Source organism: Pocillopora verrucosa, chromosome 8 (genome assembly GCF_036669915.1).
Source record: "Pocillopora verrucosa isolate sample1 chromosome 8, ASM3666991v2, whole genome shotgun sequence".
NCBI lineage: Eukaryota > Metazoa > Cnidaria > Anthozoa > Scleractinia > Pocilloporidae > Pocillopora > Pocillopora verrucosa.
The window spans coordinates 11,254,373-11,274,580 of NC_089319.1; the positions used below are offsets into that span (position 1 = coordinate 11,254,373).

A 20,208-nucleotide genomic window follows, 5' to 3' on the forward strand; every position below is an offset into this window, starting at 1 on the left:
AATCTGAAAATACGACACTGTAAGGACGAGGCATCGCAGGTTTAATGAACTAATTTTCTTATTTATTATTTAAATTCATTGAGTACCGGGACACCCAGATTACCCTTGGAGATTGTTTCGTGCACTTTTGTCTTTTTTTCCCCCGACACTTTCTCGAAACAGCTGTATATTAACAAAGGCTGGCGTTGGTGGTAGCACTTTTTTCTCGCAAAGCGACAACCATGCAACAACCGTCTGCAATAACGACCGAACAACCTCTTACTTGATTTGTTCTTTTATTAAAATAGCTTTGCTGTCTGAACTTTCAAGTCATTTTAACAGTCAGTCTTCTTGGTAACGAACCCGTTACCAACCGGCAGCTATCCATAATACTTTTCGACTGTTTCTGTTTCCGCCACGAAAAGTGCGCGATTGTTATTTGTATCTTTCCGAGATAGGATCTCAAAAATGATTAGAAAAAATGGATTTTTCTGCGCTTTTCTACCTTTTTTCCGTTGTGCTAAAACTGCGAATTTCCGTCTCAAGATCGGATTCCGGTATTGAAAGTGATATTTTGCATCACAATGAGAACAGTTCGTTATGGAATACCACTGTTCCAAATCTGAAACCCCTCCGTAATAAGACTGGCACGTCAAAATTTAGAATTTTCTCAACCATAAACGACACTTTTGATTGTTTTTGTAAGTAAGACGCCGGATCTTTTTTAATTCTATTTTCCTAAAGTTTTTTTAAGTCCTTTGACGCTTCTCGAGCTGCCAAACGACATCATGTATCGCGAGGGCACGACTACCAACGTGACAGCTAGCGTGACACCTGCTGTGGCGGGTTTGAGGTTGCAATATTTTTTCATTTGATATAGAACTTTGCAAAGGTATATCATTATCAAAATGTTTGCCGAAAACAATAATTCGACGTAAGGTCAGCAAAATCGACCCTTAACAAATAAAATTGATGTTATTGTGTAAAAAAGAAGAAAGCGAGCAAGATAACAAGTACGGCAGAAACGCGAAATTGCGGTGTTGCGTGATCTGCTGTATGTCACCAATTACGCTTCCAACATAACAGAAAAGTCACGCAATAACAAAGTCACTCACATGACGTCAATAGTCAGAAGTTAAATGTCTCTTCAATCTGACGATATAAATTATGTTCGAAGGTTACTTCCTTAATTTCGTAAAAAAAACCCTTTCATTTGTAGTCCCTTCGTGAAAGAGCTAGGCAACACAGAAATCTTTTACAGTTACTGTCCAAAGTTGAAGGTACTTGGCACAGCCATGTTGGTGAACATGTATCCTCCTTGCTGTTCAATTCGCCTGGACTCTGTGGGATAGAAAATAGCCGAGAGTCTAACCCAAGAACTAAACACAGAGAGCCTGGCTAAGGTTGAAATGAAGAGGATTGGTGCACTGGATTTTAAGTCGTGTAGTTTACTTTCGCTACTAATCAATACATCACCCAGAGATGATAAATCAATCGATGAGCCATTGATCGATAAAATCATTTAACCAAACCTTTTATGACAATAACTGACCAGCCCACTAAACAATTTTGTTACCAATGACCCTCAACAGTCTGTAAGCACGCCCTTAACTTTGCACTGCAGTAAGCGCGTTTCTCCGCTCGTGGGAAGATTGGAGACGAGTCGGGGAGGGGAAGAGAGAGAGAGGGAGGTTAACCGAGAGTTACTGACTCTTTGCTGACCTCTCCACGGCTCACGCTGTTCAAAGCCTCACACTTTCCCGAGGGCCAACCTTTAACCCTTTCCACCCTAACATTAGAATGCGTGTTCTGCACACTGTTCTTTATACATTTCCTAAGGTGCTAACAAGGAGAATTCGTTTTCCAATCAAAAGGTTCGTTCCCCGGTGACCTTTCTTCTCATGACCTTAATGTGTGATTCGGGCAGGTATTGTGGGGAGAAATTAAATGCTGGTCACTCTAAGGGTTTAAAGGGTTAAAATGAATTGATGACTGGCAGTTGATGAACTAACTGACAGATCAGCTGACTGGCTAAATAACTCACTGAACGATTGACCGACAGACTGACCAACAAATTGGCTGGCCTACAGACTGACCAACAAATTGGCTGGCCTACAGACTGACCAACAAATTGGCTGGCCTACAGACTGACCAACAAATTGGCTGCCCTACAGACTGACATACTGATTTACAAATGACTGACCTAAAAGTTACGTTCGACTAACTCTAGTTAACAGCTAAATTTCAGCTTTTCGCTTTACTTTCTGGTCCCTACTATTTCACCCTTTTTGGCTGGTTGATAATTGGCACAGTTCTCACCTAATGAAGCTCTCTTCTGTTCCGCCAGTACAAGCACTTCCTGTAATGAATTGCCCTGCTCTTCTGTTAACACACTTGTCAAAGCAGAATACCATTCTGGGTCATTGGCCTGAAGGGCTAAAAATTGAACAAATTCACTCTAACCCACACATAGCATTGACATGAGCGATACGGACAAAACACAAAAACTTAATACTTCTATTGCTTTTGGCGACGCAATAGGAACGCATGCAAATCACACGACGCCAACCCTGTACTCACCTTGGAGTGAATTCCTAAAGGCAATATATTCATCAGTTTCTTCGTTATCCACAGATGTAGTAAAATTTTCCAGAGCTGTCTCTTCATCTTCCACATCATCTTCATCATCTAAATGGTCAGCGGCCTGCAAGAGGGCAAAAATAGGATTTCACGGTTGTAAATATAGAGATTAGCACGCTAGGTACTTAGGATAATGATGGTGCTCACTGTTAGCATTGATCCATTTTCACAAAGGGTCATTCACCTTGACAAATTGCTTTAGTACGTACGGTTCGTATTATTTCGAACCTGTAAAATTCCAGAAGTCAACATGGCCTTGTCCACGATTTTTTCAAATCTACACGAACAGAATTTAGTTTCTATATGTAATCAAGTTTTTCGGTATTCAAGCTCGGCGCATCACCCGTGCAGTTCGGTTGGTCGATCCGGTCGTTCGTTGAGTATAGATTCAGCCAGTCAGCTAATCTATCAGTTAATTCATCAATTGTCAGACATCAATTCGTTTTGAAGGTCGACAAGTCAGTCAATTTTTCGTTTAGTTTGTCATCTGTTAAAACCTTGCATTATTAAGATTTGTTTCTACCTTTTTCGCCAAATTTTCAATATACTGAATGTCATCTTCGTTTATTTCATCCTCGTCACTCGCTAGTTCATCTAAGAAAAAGCACAGAACAAAAATGAGTCAAAACTCTCACAAATGGAGCAAAAATAGTCGTCCGTGCGACAAGGTCTTTTGGCGTTGTTTCTCCATCCAAAATTAATCGTTGAAAAATGTAGAGGCTGCCGGATACTGTCTTGAAATAACAATTGAATCTCATAGCCCGTATTTACGACACGACAAGACCAAAAGACGTGAAAATTAGCATCTAGATGCAACGCAACCGAGAGTAGAGTACAGAGAAAGTAAATCATTAAGAATTCCAACTAAGAGAAGAGAAAATTGTCGACATCTAACAAATGGCCGTGGAAGACTGAAGTCTGCACTTGCGAGATATAAATTAGAGTTGAGTAGCAGAGCTAGGGAATTAAATGCATGGCCTTTGGATTTCAAATCCAGCTTCTAAAAAAATTAAGCCACGACGCCTCAGCGATAAACTCCAAGACAAACAGGAAAATCGTCAATCTACGGAAGCTCACCTTCATCAGACGCTCCTTCCTCTTCATCTTCATTCTCACCTTCGCCTTCACCTCGGTCTGAAACAATCAAATAACAAATGACAACGGTTGTTAAGGAGATCAGCGAGAAATATACAGAAAAGTCAACATTTCACTATGTGGAAATATAGTCCTTACTTTCATACGCTCTTTTGAGTCCTTGGAATAACACTAACAAGGCCGGGAGAATCTGGGGCGAGCACTGAAGGAGGGCCTGTGGTCTCATCTGTTTTGGAAGATCCATGAGTGCACAGAAACCCAACACAAACATCTTGCGATCATGAATACTACAACAGAAAAGAGTAGCCAGAGTTCATCAGTAACAGCAAGGCTAATTGAGGACATAAATCTTCACTACTCCTTAGTCTAAAATCTAATGAATGTTGGAATTAAGTTCAAGTAATCTGTATATGCAATGAGACAATAGGAAGACACCTGTTGACCAGTTGCAGGTACAACACACGAGAACTCAGAAGTTGGAAAGATTAACAAGGAAAATCAAAAGTTGCCCTAAATGATGATACAATACGGGGTCCCTAAGAACTGCTCATTTTTTTTTCGCCAGCAGGGAGGGGAGGGTGGGTCGTAGGACTTAAGTTGTGTTTCAATAAAATTTACCTGATCCCCCTTAAGGCTCTTTCGTATTCTCACGATTCCCTTCCCCCCCCACTGGTAGTCACTTTTTTATAGTACTCATTTATGCTCTGTTATCGACGACTGATCCCCCCTCCGTCCCTCCCTGAAAGCCATGTGATTCCTTCCCAGGATACGAGTAAGTTTCCTAGTGCAAGTTGGTAATTACAATGTCTGAAAAAACCAAATCGGACCGAAAAAAGTCATCTGGAGCAACAGCGCCAAATATTATGTTCTCAATTGTCTCAAAATGCTAAAAGTACCAAAATCAAAATATTTTGTCTCCGCTTACCCGAAAAAACAGTCGTAGTCACTAACCCAATGACTAAAAAACTGCGCCGTCACAGTTTCGTTCGTATTTGGGAAGTGGAGTTTGTCCAGAATACTCAATAAGAGGGGAGTATTGTATATTAGCCCCGCGATAGCCTGGAATCACAAAACAAACGCAGTTAGTAAGCTCTGAAACAAAAGTTGCAATGAAGCCATAACTAAGTGGGAGGCCAGCAAAAAATACCAAAAACAATGGCCACAACGAAGTTGCAGCTACGTGTTTCACTTTTGTCACGAAGTTTCCACCTCCTTAATTCTCTATCTTTTCAAAAAAAATCAACCGACTTTGGGAAACTTGAAACGTACAAGACTTTGGCGGATCGATTCCATCAACATTTCACTGAGATGCAAAAAGAAAGCTTTATGTCACAAGTCCCTCAGAAATACACGGCTTGAGGACGTTTACTGCTCGTATCTACTGAAACTATGTGTTGTTGTGATCTCCCTTACCACTTGTAAGCACATAGTTCTTAGTTCACTCTCCTTCACCTCCCTTGTCAATCTCTCCAGCGCTGCTTCAATGTAAAACGGAAGCCACTAAAAGAACAAAGAAATCTCTGAGCAAGCTAGAGCTTAATGTTGGACCCCAGAATTCCATATTTACAGCTTATTGTATAACTGTCTCTAAACCGTTACCTCTACAAAGTAATTTGGCATTATCAACTGAGTTGATAACGTAAATTGGCCTCTGTTAAGAGTTTTAAAGCTAACGTTCCGAGCGTTAGCCCTTTATCAGAGCCCTTCGTCAGAGCAACCTCGCTTTGACGAGGGGCTAACGCTCGAAACGTCAGCTTTGAAACTCTTAACGGTAGCCAATTTACGTCATGAACTCAGTCGATAAACGAAATTACCCTGTTATACTCTCCCATGGACGCAACACCACAGTTTCTTTAGAAACTTACCCCTTTTATTCGTTACTTCTACAGCTTGCTATAAAAGCGCCCAAGTTGTCAAATTGGAGACTTTTGTTGCAAATTCAGTCGCTAAAATATTCCCCTGCTCGCCACGGCGACCAAAACGGTCGCAGCGTTGAGCACTGGGTCATTTAAATAATTATTGTATTTGACAACCATTCAGTTAATTACCTTACCTGGTCTATCTGTCCATGGCATTGAAGTACTGTCACTTCTAACAGCTTTGCTGCATTGCACTGCTGATCTTCTGCTGCTGACGAATCTGTTAACATCTAATGACGAATGAAAAGAATCCCGAGTGTAAACCCTTTAACTCCCACGATTGGATTGTCGATTCTCCCCTCTGGCTTCCATAAATTATCTTGGTTACAAATTAGTCATGAGGATTTGGTCTCAGATCAAGCTAATAACTACAACTTAATACGTTTGGGTATTCTCAATGCCTTTTTGCTGAATAATGTATGAATATAATAGGGAGAAATTTCATATTAATCAGTTGTGGGAGTTAAAGGGTAAAAAGCCAGTATACTTTAAATGCGTATTCTTTGACCATTAAGTGAACACGCAGAGGTATAATTTTAAATTTAATAAGGACAATATTAGCGACATGTTCATACGGCATACCTTTTTACACATGTTGTAGATTATCTCAAGATTCTTTGAATTTGCTAGAAAGGCAGGTGTGTCCACTGTGATGTAGTTGTGTAAACATGGCATCATTTCTAGGGGGCAGAAATGCATACAGTTTAAGCTTCATGAATTTTTTACTTGTAGCATATCCTGCGACTAACGTGCAGTAAATGATACATTTTGGATGAGTAAAAATCACGCAGCCGAATTTCCGCCGAGTAAAAACCCTGAAATAGGTAATTCTTCAGAGTTAGCTGTGCAAGGTTCCCTCAAAAATGTACTCCAAAGTGGAAAGGGATGCACATACCTAAAGCAATCATTTCTCAGCATGTGATGGACTCCAGGTCATTAACGGTTACATAAAGTAAATTACGACTCAATACCTGCAAAGTAGTCAAAGGCATCCCTCTGGAAAGCTTCATAAAGCATGTAAAAGACTGCCCACATGGACTGCGAGATCTCAAAACATGTACAGGTGCAGATAATGGACAGAATGTCTTCATAGAATTCTGCGCAGAAATACAGTAACACTATTAATGAGAGAATAACTTAAATGTAGTAAGCCAGAAAAAATATCTACTCCTTACCCATTACAGACAGCTCTAGAACCTTGGCTATTAAAGAAATCACGACTTGTTCCAGTTGAAGTACAATCTGAAAAATGATATCACTGCGTTAAGAAAATTTACATTTCAGTCAATCAATAATAATTGTTGTCAACAAAGGACTATCCCTCCAAAATAGTAGCTACCTAGGTACCTAAATAAAAACTTCACCAAATCAATGACATTAAATTCATCTTACAGCTTTAGATCCTTCCATCACATTCAACATTGTCTCCAGAGTGTTCAGAATTCCCATGGCAGTAACAGCTTTCTCATCACTATCCTCCCCATCCAACAACTGAACAAAAGTGCTTGCCTGTGGAAAGAAGACAATTTCATCAGCGAATATCGTAATTATGAACACTTAAATGGTGCCTTTTTCCAGGATTACATGTAGATTTTAATGGCATACAGTCTAGTCCAAAAGTTAAAAGGACGTTTTACAGGCCCAAAGCAAACAATTTTTTCTTCAACACATAACTAAATTTCAATTTGTCCTACCAGATCTCTGGCAATGTCTATTGCAATGCTTGCCACTTGTTCCTGATGTCCATATGTTGAGATGAGTTTCTGCATCACTCCTGTCAAATCATCATTCTCTGTTTCACGAATAACTTTCAGCAGTTCTAGAGGGGTACAAACAAAAATTTTATCACACTGAAGGCTGCATGGTTAGTCAGAGGGGACAAAGATAAAATGAGCACAACACATGTACAAGTAAGCCCTCGTGACAAAACATTCATACGAAATTCTTTACAAAACTGCATGCTCTCAATTTAACTCTTAGAGGCCAAGGCATCCAAATACGGACCTTCTACAATCTTTGGAAATACTTCACCAAAGGGCAGCCAGAATAATATATAATTTTCCTCGCGATATGCTTACTGACAAAGTATACACTTTGACAGACACTCAAATTGGAACACTTTAACCTTTTATTATAAACTTCAATTAATTAACCTGTTCCATAGCATGTTTATAGGTGAAGCACCTTTGGCTCTTTCATACTTTACAAATAAACCTTGCATTATGTAAAACTTCAGAAGGAGTAATAACATAATTGTTCCACGATTTAACTCGTAATTTCTTAAAAACTCTATTTGCTATAGAGGTGCTATCCTTGGGAACACTGTCTTGTCTCATTTTACGGGGGCCAGTTTACTGATTTTTATCGTAGAGTGAAGAAGGACTTTTATTTTAAGGAACTTGATTTTAGTGTACAGTCGGTCCAGTCGCTGCCCAGGTGCTACTGTGATTTTAAATGCTTCTAAATATTATATGCCTCAATTGCTGTCATCAATTTATTCAGATGTAAACAAGTGAACCCATTTAATATTTCTTTTTTTAGAAACTTATTGAATATTTTTAAATTTTTACCATGGTAGTTGCGTTTTGTTAGTAATGCTATCCCTATTTTAATATAGTTTCATATTGCAATTATTTTCACACAACCCCACAAGCTTTGAGCTTTAAACCCTACTGTGTTTAAATAAATACATTACATTACATCTGATACTTAAAGAGCTGTCCCTGAAAGTTTTCCATTTATCATCTATACTCCTAGGTTAGGTGAGGCACTGTTTGAGTGAAGTGTCTAGCTCAGATAAAACACAATGACCAATATGGGATGCTAGCCCTTCCTAGTTTATTCCCCCTCCCACATTCTTCCCCCACTCCCCCACACCCCCTTCCCTGATCTAGGTATGCATTCCTGAAAGTTTGCCATTACCATCTATACTACTGGGTTGGGCAAAACAGAGTGGGAGTGAAGTGTCTAGCTCAGATAAAACACAATAATCAGCCAGGGTTTGATGCTGGCCCGTCCATTCTGGAGACCAGGCCCCATTGTTTAAAGGGTGGATAACCCCATCCACTGGATAAATCTCTGTCTGGTGGATAGCGCAGAAATTTTTTGTTAACACTTATCCACTGGACAGCAATTTATCCATAATATCTGCTATATGAACAACTGTCTTTTGATGTAATTGTTCACAAATCATGCAGATTTTAAAGCAATAATAAGGAAAGGTTGGTACAATGAAATTGAATAATTTTTTTTCCATCTGAAAAAAACTTGTTTAGAATGCTTATCTTGGCTTTGTTCTAAGCACTTTTTTAAGGATTTCAGCTAATATTTTTTTATCAAAGTAGATGTAAAGTTGTATCCTGAAATTGCACTGGAAATGAGATAAAGAATACTCACGTAGGATGATTGGACGCACATGTGGCTCAATATATTTTTTGGCTGCAAAATAAAAATGAAAAAATCTCACATTTTTGCCATTACATTATCCTTATTTTCTACCTACCCATTGGGCACTTGACTAATGGAAGGCAATGGGTGAAAAAAATTATCAAGTTTTATGTCTTTTGCTCTGCCGCACCATTGACAAAACAACTCATGAAATAAGAAATATTCTCTTTTCAAAGGGTGTTTTTATGCATTGCAACTTTTTTAAGCGCTAACAAAACTGAGAAAAATGACTCACATCCTTCTTGTTTCTCTATAAGAAACTGTAAAGCAATGGCTGCCTCCACAATGACCGGGGGATCAGTGTCTTCAGTTAAACAGATGCGGGCAGAATTCACAGCTGTGGCAAGGTTTCTTTCTTCTTTAAAGGTTATGTCACCAAAACTGTGCAAGACCCAGCAAGCCTAAAGAAAAGTCTATACATTAGGTGGGCAGCACACAGTAGGGGAATCAAAGGGTTAGATGAAAATAATCTCTACTGTATCATTATCCCCTTTGCTCTAATCTTCCCAATGTTTGGATGCAACCTGCAAAATAATAGCAAAACATTGTTCTGCAAGTTTTATCACTACCCGCACCTAACACTGTGGCTGTTTGTTTATTTTTCAATGTCATTTTTAAGAAAGATGAGCCTCAACATAGAGATTTTTGCTTTCTGTTTATCACCAGGGTCTTTTAGAAGACACTAACAAGAGAATTAGATTCGTTTTGTTATTTTTTCTGAAAACAAACAACACACAAAAAAAACAGTAAGGAAAATTCCAGCGCAATGCTTTGTAATTTCATTCCTAGGCAGATTAAGTTTGGGAGCTATTAATAACAAATCTGTATGTTCAAGTCCCAAATATGTCTGGATTTTTTACACAAAAACAATGTACCAACTAGCATTAATGCAAAATTATATTTGTTATTGTTATTGTTGCAAATTTTGTTTCATATTTCAATCAAATAAAATGTCAGTTACTTCACTGGCAAACAAAACAATCAATGAATCAATGAAAAAAACTGTTCCTACCCTGGCTCTAAGATATCCTAATGAATTTTTAAACTCAGGATAAACATGTTGCACTAACATGTTTTCCAACTGTACTTTGTACATTTTTCTCTGTAACAAGAGGACACAACACAATTTAAGACAAAATCATTCATAAGAAAGAATTATGATACAAAAGAATCTTACATTATCATAAGGATTCCTATCTTGTATTACAGCTCTTTACATGGATGAAATAAAAGCTCCTTAACAGAAAAAAAAGGGAGAGGAAATCTGGTTGCTTGCGGTTAACATTTGAAGTGCAATCTGTCCAAGTGTTGTAACACAAAAACCAGAGTAATCTTTAACACCAGTCACAAGGTGCCTGTGAGTTCTAAAAGTCATAAACAGTACACTGCTTTAAAACTATAAGATTGTAAGAGAACAAGACTCTCCTTGGTTGATAGGGTGGTGCCAGTTTTCCACAGCAATCTAAACCCTTCACTCTCAAGATCTCATTGGTAACTCTCATTGCTGTATGCCCTACAACTCTTATGATGATAGTTTGGAGAATTTGGCACTGGATCCTTTAATAATCCCCTTATTCAAAACATTTGTCTTTATTCTCATCACTTGTCTGCTTGATATTGTATTGATATTGTAAGGAGAAATGATTTCTTGGTCACTCTTGTGATTTAAGGGTTAAAGCTCAGGGCCCAGTTGTTCAAAGGCAGATTAGCGATAACCCATGGTTAAATTTTAATGCAGGTTTCTATATTTCTTTTCTCCAAAGCCTTTTAGAGAAAATTTTCCCTATTCTTTTTAGAACATCCAGTGATCAAATTGCAAGCAAAAAGATTTTAACTGAATTTTCTTTTAAAGCTTTTTTTAGACCTGAAATCAAATTCCATGCTAACCCTGGGTTATCTTAACCCAGATTTGAACAACCCGGGCCAGTAAAGCAAAACCAAGGCAATCCAAGTTTACTTTCTATGCTAAATTAAAAGTTTCTCTATCTATTGGAACCAGAATAAATCCTCATTCCTGAGCCCCTGATCTCTTGATCTCTTGACTCCTAACATAGTTTTGCCATATTACAAATTAAGTTTGAGAAGCATCCACCTATGCAAGCCTGCAGAACAACAGTAGTTATGCACTGACAGACACAAACCCATTAAAAAGACAATTCAAAATGAAAAAGAAAAGACAAGAAACCTTTAACAACACATCAGCTAATGTGCCAATCATATGAAGAGCTCCATCCTTCTGTCGAGGATCCCTCTGTTCAGGAGGGAGGTTGAGGACATGGACACAGAATACCATGGTAGGGTCAAGAACTTGTTTTCTTTTTGAAACTACAGTGTGAAGAAGCGTGGCTGCTGCAGTGACAGGGGAGACAAAATCCTCAAAGATATCTGTCAATAAGAGACAAAGTTTCAGGTTATTTAAAAGTACTGGACTACTCAAAGTTCAAATATGAAGAAAATTTGTGAATGCCACCTCAATTTTTTGTTGAGTTTTTAAACATGTGCCTAGTTATTCCTGTGCAAGATGTTACTTAACTGCCAATCTTTTAACATTTAAAAATATTCATTCCATTAAATCTTTGCTTATTGCACTCCTGTAAAAAAAAAATTGGCTTTTGAAATTTGTTTGCCACATGCTAGTTTTCAGCTCAATTCAGGAAAGTGGATATACAGTATTGTACAAAAGTAATACAAACACCTGTCAACAAAATTCGACAAAATTCCTAGCTTTTCGACGAATTCTGGACCAAAACAAAACTTCGACGACATTTCTGCAAATTTTTGAGGCATGTATTGTTTTGAATGGTTCGAACTTTCGGCAACATATTCCTTGATGGCATTCATGCGACTCGAAATTTCAAGTGAAAATTTGTTCTATGCAGCGAATAATCAGGGCAATAATTCATTGCAATTGTTCATTCTTTCAAAAAGATTTGGCTGAATTTGTGGTTCGGTACTGCTCTAGGTTACTAGGTTTTACTACGCGCATCATTTGAAAGTTGTGTCTCACCAGTTTCATGGTAAATTTACCTCGATCGGGAAGACCTCAAAAGCTGTCTATGGAAGCCAACAGTGTATGTAGAAACTGTGCAAAATAAGCATTGGCAAAAGATGCCGGAATTTACGCAAAAATAGGGCAACGTGACCTAAATAATAGTTGTTTCAGCCGTCATTTACTAATATTCAGTATTTTGTTGCGAAATGTAAAGTATTTCACACTTTTATTAGCGTCTGATTGTGTAGGATCAAAACAAACTAAGAACGCTTAAATGCTAAAATACTGCACGCGCTCTGAAGCTCGCGTTTTATATATATATATATATATATATATATATTGTGAAGAATAAATATTTCCAAACAAACATGGGTATAATGATATCTGGAAAGCAATCAGCGATATAGATGCTGTCTATTTTCGTAGCGATTGAGAAAGAATAAACAAGGAACACATTTCTCAATTGACAACGTTTGAAACACTTAAAACACGTTCTCTGCTCTGTCTGGTTTAAAAGCGGAGTACTGAAGTTAATGTTTAAAACTATTCCAATCATTTGAGAGTTTATTTCCACCAAATACATGTCTCTTGGTCGCAATTGCTGTGTTTAGTCTCAAACATTAAGTGTCTCTGTCGCGGTGAAAAAGGTTGGAAATACGTTTGATAACATTTCGTGTTGCCTACATGAATAGTAAACAAACTTGATCACTCGCAGACGGCTACTGTCAGTTCGAAGCAAAATTTCGAACACTAATGATCGAAGAGACACTTTCCGCCACGAATTTTCGCTTCGTGGCGAAAAATTCATCTAAAAAGCGTCCTTTGTTCAGACGAAATGTCGCTTAACAGGCCTTGAACTTTCAATCGAATTTTCGTTCAAACTTTCGACAAAAGATGGTTAGAACAAATAACGAAATTCGCCGAATTCCGCTTGCATTACTTTTGCACAATACTGTACATATTTTCTAAGAAATTTGTTAAAGTTTACATGCTTAAGCCCCTTTAGCTGTTTCCAGGTTAGGGCTTAAGTATAATTATTATTCCCTTTCTCACCATATTTAACTCTTATAAACTCATATGGATCTTCTTGCCAGAGTTCATCATCCTCTTCCGTGTAACACATCAAAGGAAACACAACTTCCTGGATTATTGCCTATAAATATAACATCGTAACATTTTTCAGACAATGCTAACTCCCATAGCATCAACTAGGCCTTTCCAATCAACCTTTAAAATCCAGATCTGGCAAGAAACCTTGAATGCTTTTAAAAAGGGTAACCAACAATAGTCAGGCTTCCATCTTAGGGAATCTACTGCCATTCCAAGCACTTCACATAATGTTTGTCTATCAAAAAAACTTTGCAAACCACAGATTTCCAATTGTTACTGTACATACCAGTATGGTAACTTAGAGTCTGTAACTGTTTGTCTACTATGCGTGTTCATTACACTAATTTATAGCTGCCTGGGCAATCCCTGCTAGCTAACTTCAGTTGAACTTTAAAACTCTTTTCTGTTTGTATGTTTGCTTTTTTACCTGGATATGGGGCTTCATTATTTTCCAATGAAGTGAATTTGAAACTCTGGAAAATAAACAAGTATATTTATATAAAATATGCTTTGAAGCACCATTTGTACAGCAGGTGAATATCACTACTTATCATTGCCAAACAAACTACATTTACAAAGCTGAGACCAGCATCAATGTAATCCCCATAATGTTATAACAACCTGAAAGAAATGTACTCACCCATTTTTCAAGTAGTTTATGGTTTGCTGAAGTACTCTTGGAGCTACAAACACTTTTTGTCTGTACTGATCCAGTACTCTCAGAAGAATCTGTGTCACACTTACTGTGAGAAAAGACAAGTTCTCAGTTAAATAAATCCTGCATTTTTTTGAAACTCAGCCCAAAGTTGACTAATCTAAAGCACAGTATTAACTTATTCTGGGATGGGCCATAATGTTATGGAGGAGGTTCCTTTGATGGTTGACTTCAAGAAATAAAAAAATGCTAGGAAACCTTGATGAAAAAATCTATACACAGAAAGCGAGCCCAATAAAAAAATTCAATATACAACCTTGCAACATTTTTACTGAAGGGAAAAACCTAAAGTCTCTTTGCTTACTTACCTGCAAAATGTTTACAGTAGTACTCAGAAAACTCCTCATATTCTTTTGTTATTGATCCTGGAGTACCATATCTGAAAACCAAAAGGACTCATTTAAACATGAAAGCATCATCTTTGTTGGCTGCCCCACAAATAGGCAAAAAAAAAAAGGAAGATATTCCCCTTTTAACCCCTTTTTAGGACTAACACCTGAATATTTCTTTATGGACATTAAAGTAATGGTGACAACCAAAATGTTGATATAAGAGTAAAATGGGGAAAGAAAAAACAACCAACACAATGAAAGATGATGTTTCTTAATTCTTTCTGGTTCAAAACTATGTACAAAATTATAATTTTTTCACATGCACAGGTACATGTATGCAAGTGGGTTAAGTGCTGTACTAAAAGACAGGTTTACCTCTCAAACAACCGGCACAAAATATGCAGAGCCCATTTCTTAGCTTTCCACCAGGGTAGTCTAGCTAACTCTTCTTCATCACCTTCCAGAGCAACCTTAATGTAGAAAAGAAGAAAAAAAAGCACACAACTACAGGTAAGAGAGTGTGCATGACCATTTGCTATGTATTGATGTTGTCACATTTGAACCTTAACATGATGGTTCCATTTTTACTTACTAGTTACTACATAGTAGCATGGTGGGAAGGTGTTCAAGTTTACTTGTAGCAGAGCTTGCATAGCCCCATAACTATACAAAATAGTAGTAACCCATCAAGCTGAAAAAATTTGGATGTACGACCATACGACTGTACGACCATATGACTGTACAAGGTGCTACTTTTAACATGCGTGGTCAACTGTATCGCAGGCACACCAATGCCGCAGCTTTGTCCAGTAGTCCAGTGGTCAGTGCACTGGGCTACAAGTTGGACGACCCGGGTTCTAGTCCTTGCTGGGACAAGGTGTTGTGCCCTTGAGACGTGCAGGAAAAAAAAATGCAAGCTCCGCTTTTAGGCTTGGTTAAATCTAAATATTAGTTATTGATCTATTCATTCTCTTTTTCAGTTACACATGTATGCTCATATTAACCCTTAACACCCTATCATCATTATGCATTTTCTCTTTACTGTTCTCTGTACATTTCCTAAGGTGCTAACAGGGAGAATTTGTTTAAAAATCAGGAGCTTCTTTAGTTGGTCATTTCCTTTATTATCATGACTTTAAAGTGTGATTCTAGGGTGATACTGTGAGGAGAAATGAGACGCCAGTCACTCTTTGGGGTTAAAGAGTTAAAGGGGAGACAGGGTGACTTGACAGTTAATGCACTTTATTCCAGATTGTGAGGTCCAAAATTAAGACTTAGCTTGGACACTGTGTTGTCACCTTTGCAAGACACTTCTTTTACAGTATCCTTTCCACACCAATGCGTACAAATAATTACTGATGAGCTTTAAGGGAAGCCTGAAGAAATGCTAGAGTGGGGGGGGGGGGGTAACTTTGGAATAGAATGGTATTCCATTCACAAAGGAGTACACTGAGTGGGTCACTTGGTTTGGGGGCAGAATATTTACTTAAAGCAAAGTGCAAGCAATGAGATCCAGAGTAAAAAGATTCTTACCGGAGGTACATCTCTGCTTGCCACAGTTTGGAATACTTGCATCCACTTCCCAAAATCTGTTGTAATTAGTTCAAGGGGAAGGACATACTAACAAGACAAAAATAATTTAATGAATGAAAGATTCTTACTTATTTCATGAATGTGTGTTCCATTAGTTTATACAGCTGGAAAGAACACTGTCACATCATTTACAGGGAAATCAAAAAGTTTGCAGAAGAATATTTTCAAGCTCAAATCCCAAATTCAAGGCCACACATTCTGCTGAAGCACAAAAGTACTATTTTTTTTTTGATACACAGAGCAGCACCTAACACCCAATCCTTTCACCAAATAAGGAAAAAACATTGGACTACATTTCAACTTTGATTTGCCAAAATGGACACTAAGTCAGTCATGTGTCCTCTAAAGAAAGGGAACATATTTGGAGACTTGGTGTCAAGCAAATCTTTGAGGGTGTCAGACTGATTGTTACATGCCGTCTTGTTTAAATCCATTACTAAAAAATTCATGACATGTTCTTCTGCCCCCACTGTACTCTCTATAGGAAAACTTGCTGGTGCATGATGTGTATATAGCTGAAATCTATAAGTTTACAATTGTCTCTACCATTAGGTTGATGAAACTAACCTGAATAAGTGCAAAGAAAATTTTAAGAATCTGTTTTTGGATCTCCACTGACATCTCTGATGAGTCTTCTATCAGGGCAACAACTCTTGCATAGAGTTGTGGCAAAAGAACTTGCATGATGTTGTGGAGAAATTGCCGTTCCTCTGGCTTCTTGAACCTACAGAGTTTGAGTGAAACAAAATTGAATAGGAGAAATAGCACAGTAACAGGAAATGAAATCATTTCTAGAAAAATGATTTTCAGTAGCCCTAAAAGTCATCTTGGGATTGTCCCTTTGCTAGCCATTAGACAAAGGGAGTCTTAGATTTTCAAAGTGAAATTGTAAAGAAAATTAAAGGACCTTTGGATCAGGGGTGAACAAAAAACAAGGAAGAAAGATACAATTTGGTTCTTAAACATAACCGCCACAACAGACAAAGAGCTCTACACAAGCGCACAGCTCTCTTTCAGGTTAGGGAGCTTTCTAGAGTGCATCACATATTTCACACGTTTCTCCTTGTGTAGAATACAGTAATAACCCGCTTATAAGAACCTGGGTTTTAAGAACCTGTTAGGCTAAAATTCTCATTTTAAGCCCCCTCTACATAAGAACCTATTTAGCCTAAAGTTTTAAGTTAGGTTCTTATCAGTGGGGTTGCTGTAAAAGTGTCTTGGCAGAAACTAATAACTAACTGATTAACCTGTTATGTTTTATTAAGAACATATAGTTTTACTGTATCTGCACTGAACTGCCTATAGGCATTGCTCTACATGGTACATTATAAATGATTTATTATGAGATGATACTGTATTTGCAATATATATACAATATATTCCGATGAAATACATATGCAAATTTAAGAACCTATTTAAGAACCTGTTTAGGCTAAATTTCCTTTACGTACCATTTATATAAGAACCTATTTAGGCTAAATTGAAAAATTCAGGTTCTTATACGCGAGTTATTACTGTAACAGGTAGCTTTTAATTAAAGCTTAATTATAACCCACAAAATAAACATGTCAATAAACTGTGACATCACTGAAGGGACTAGTCCAAATAAACACAAATTTTAAGAAAAACAACAGTACATATTTAATATTTCTAAGCTCTAAAAGTGGAACCATGAAAAACTCTGAAAAAATAACAACCGCACGCCAGTGTAAAGTTACATGCACATGCTTGAATTTTTTGAAAATAGCAATAGACAGCATGTACTTACTCATATTTCTTGACAATCTGATATAGGGTAAGAAGAGCACCCATCCATGTCCCTTGACTATTCTCTGCCAGGAATCCATTCACTTTGTTAATCACTCCAGGCCACTTGTCAGGAAAGTCATGACGTAAAATCTGACTGACACACACAGTAAGCTGGATTCTGCAAAGTATGCACGCAGTTTTTTTTTTAATTGTTCTTTAATCACAAGAAAAATGTCCCCTCTGGCTATCATAACTGCTAAATTTAAAAGTCACACTTAGGGCCCTGTCTTCAGCTTTACTTAAAGACACCTGTAGCTTTACAAGATTTTTACCTTATTAATTCAGGAGCATGAATAACTGCCTCCACAATATTTTCTCTGATGGTAGCTTTATCTTGCTCAACAATAACAAATGTAGCACTAGTATCCACAAGTTCTGAGGGATCTCTCTCTTTCCAGTACTGGACAATCATATTCTTGAGATAAATTACACCTACAAAGGCAATCATTGGCAGTCAATAGTTTACAGCATAATATTTGGCTGAGCAAATATGCATTTTGTCATTACCATAGGCCTCATCAAGAACTTTTAAATCATCATGCTGTATGAGTCACTATCATCAAATGAACAATTACATTCCATGTTGCTGTGCTTCTGTTTAGTAATACAAATGTAGAGGATGTCAAAATGAAGCAAGAACCAAAAGGTGACACATGAGATGCAGCTAAGTGAGTCACTAATGTTATTACTGCATTTTCACTTCTTCTACAATCTGGTAACATACAAACCCAATGCAACAGGGAATCTTTTAGTTTTATGTTTTACATTTGTTGAATCAATAATAAGAAAACCAAAATATTATCACTAGCAACATCAGAACCAATCAAAATGTGTGCTTAATCCAGCCTATTAGGAGACAAATAGTGACAAATACAAGTAACAGGCATGTGAACAAAAAGTTCATTTCAAGAACATGTAAAGGCCATCCTTAAATTTTGTTCTCCTGATCAAAATGTTTCCAATAACCATGTTACAGAATATGTAAGAAATGGTTTCTTCTTAAATTAATATATTTATCATTTACCAGTAAATAATTAATATCAATTAAACTGATTACTAAAATTTTGCTTCTTATACTAAGTTTTTTTTGTTTTTTTTATTTTTAACCTTTTCAAATCAATGGGTTCACTGGGTGATGGCAAATAAAACATTTTACAAGGATGGTGTTAAATGTAGCATAAACATTTTCTGTATCAGTGAAGCAAAATTTAACTCTTTTAACTCTAAGGGTGATCGGCATCAAAGTTCTCCTCACAAAAGTATGCTAAATAATCTATCAACATTATGAGAATGTAGAAAATGATCAGCAACCCAAGAAGCTTTAATTACTAAATGATCTCTCCTTGTCAGTACCAAAAGAAATGTATAGAGAAGAGCATAGAGAATGTGGATACTGATGTTAGGGTGTAAAAGTTTAATCATTCTTGAGTGAACCATTAGGTGAATAACTAATCCTTGCGAAGAGGTTAAAAAGGCCCGTAGAAATAAATTGCACTTCTTGCAAAATTTTATCTGTGCACTTATTTTTAGGGCCAAAATGATTCTTTAAAGTTTTCTTGTGTTGCGTAGAGGTTAAATTTAAATCAAAGTTTTTAACTTGAATGCTTTGCATTCTCTTGAATTTGGTACAATAGTTTTAATAACATGAACATCACTAACTCCGTTAGACTTCAACCAACACAAATAAAAGTCACTCTGCTGATATTATTAAGAAAAACTTTCTTTTCCAATATTAAGCGATTGACCTTTCATTAATAGAACAATTCAATGCCAAAGTTAATCTTTTGACTTGTGAATTGCGACATATATGCTAAAATTTAACAATGTACGTACGTTATCAGTTTTAATTAATAGTAATTTCCGCACCTGACTGTCTCACAGGAATTTGTACATCGTTAGACATAACGACTTGAAGAAGAAGCGAGAGGAACCCTGGATGCTTGTGAATCTGTAGAAAGGAAACCAAAAAAGTAATAATAACTCATCGAATTTATATCTTAAATACGTGACAAAATCATGACCAAAATAAAAATAAGTCGAATAAAATTCATTTTAAAGTTCTTTTGAATTGAAAAACAATTCCAAATTCCAAAAGTTTGGCCCAATTTAAAGTTGTAAAATTAAGAGTTCGCTTAAATATAAGATTTAGTGGTGTAATTGTTGATTAAAAACGAAGAACGGTTCGTTAGATCCGTTTCAAATATCCAACAATGTGCGTGTTGACGAAATCGATCGGTCAAATCACGAAAGAAATTGCAATTAATGAAACTTTACCTCATTCAACGTTTTTTCTGCTTCTTCTCTTAAGTTTGGGTCAAAAGTACTCGACAAGATGTTGGTTAAATGAGGTATATCCATCCTGAGGTATATTTTTGCCGGCGATCTAATGGATACCTCTTTTCTTTAGTCCATGTGCAATTTTCGTCTTCCCGCGATTCTTCCCCCGGCAAAATTTAGCATGCGTAATAAAGGAGAGTCAGCTGACCTTCTCAACTGCATGCTCAAACACAGTCGCACCTCTGTAGGTCTTTTCCAAATGAAAAGAGCACCGTGAAAAAAAAAAAACAAAAACAGAAC

General features: G+C 37.1%; 1 protein-coding gene across 1 annotated transcript; it reads right to left on the minus strand.

Annotated features, from left to right (window-relative positions):
• Nucleotides 1–171: 171 nt before the first annotated feature.
• On the minus strand, nucleotides 172–20,057 carry LOC131779218 (importin-7). The gene is made up of 29 exons (XM_059095747.2): nucleotides 19,906–20,057; nucleotides 19,498–19,579; nucleotides 17,904–18,063; nucleotides 17,591–17,749; nucleotides 16,390–16,546; nucleotides 15,763–15,849; nucleotides 14,605–14,699; nucleotides 14,206–14,276; nucleotides 13,823–13,925; nucleotides 13,610–13,655; nucleotides 13,126–13,225; nucleotides 11,266–11,465; nucleotides 10,093–10,182; nucleotides 9,316–9,481; nucleotides 9,030–9,071; nucleotides 7,328–7,452; nucleotides 7,026–7,142; nucleotides 6,809–6,875; nucleotides 6,605–6,730; nucleotides 6,216–6,313; nucleotides 5,768–5,863; nucleotides 5,128–5,214; nucleotides 4,640–4,773; nucleotides 3,853–4,001; nucleotides 3,697–3,753; nucleotides 3,143–3,213; nucleotides 2,560–2,683; nucleotides 2,299–2,415; nucleotides 172–1,320 (listed from the first exon to the last, which is right to left on the minus strand). Exons 1-29 carry the CDS (start codon nucleotides 19,987–19,989, stop codon nucleotides 1,241–1,243), a joined length of 3,090 nt encoding a protein of 1,029 aa, XP_058951730.2. The 5' UTR covers nucleotides 19,990–20,057; the 3' UTR covers nucleotides 172–1,240.
• Nucleotides 20,058–20,208: the final 151 nt, after the last annotated feature.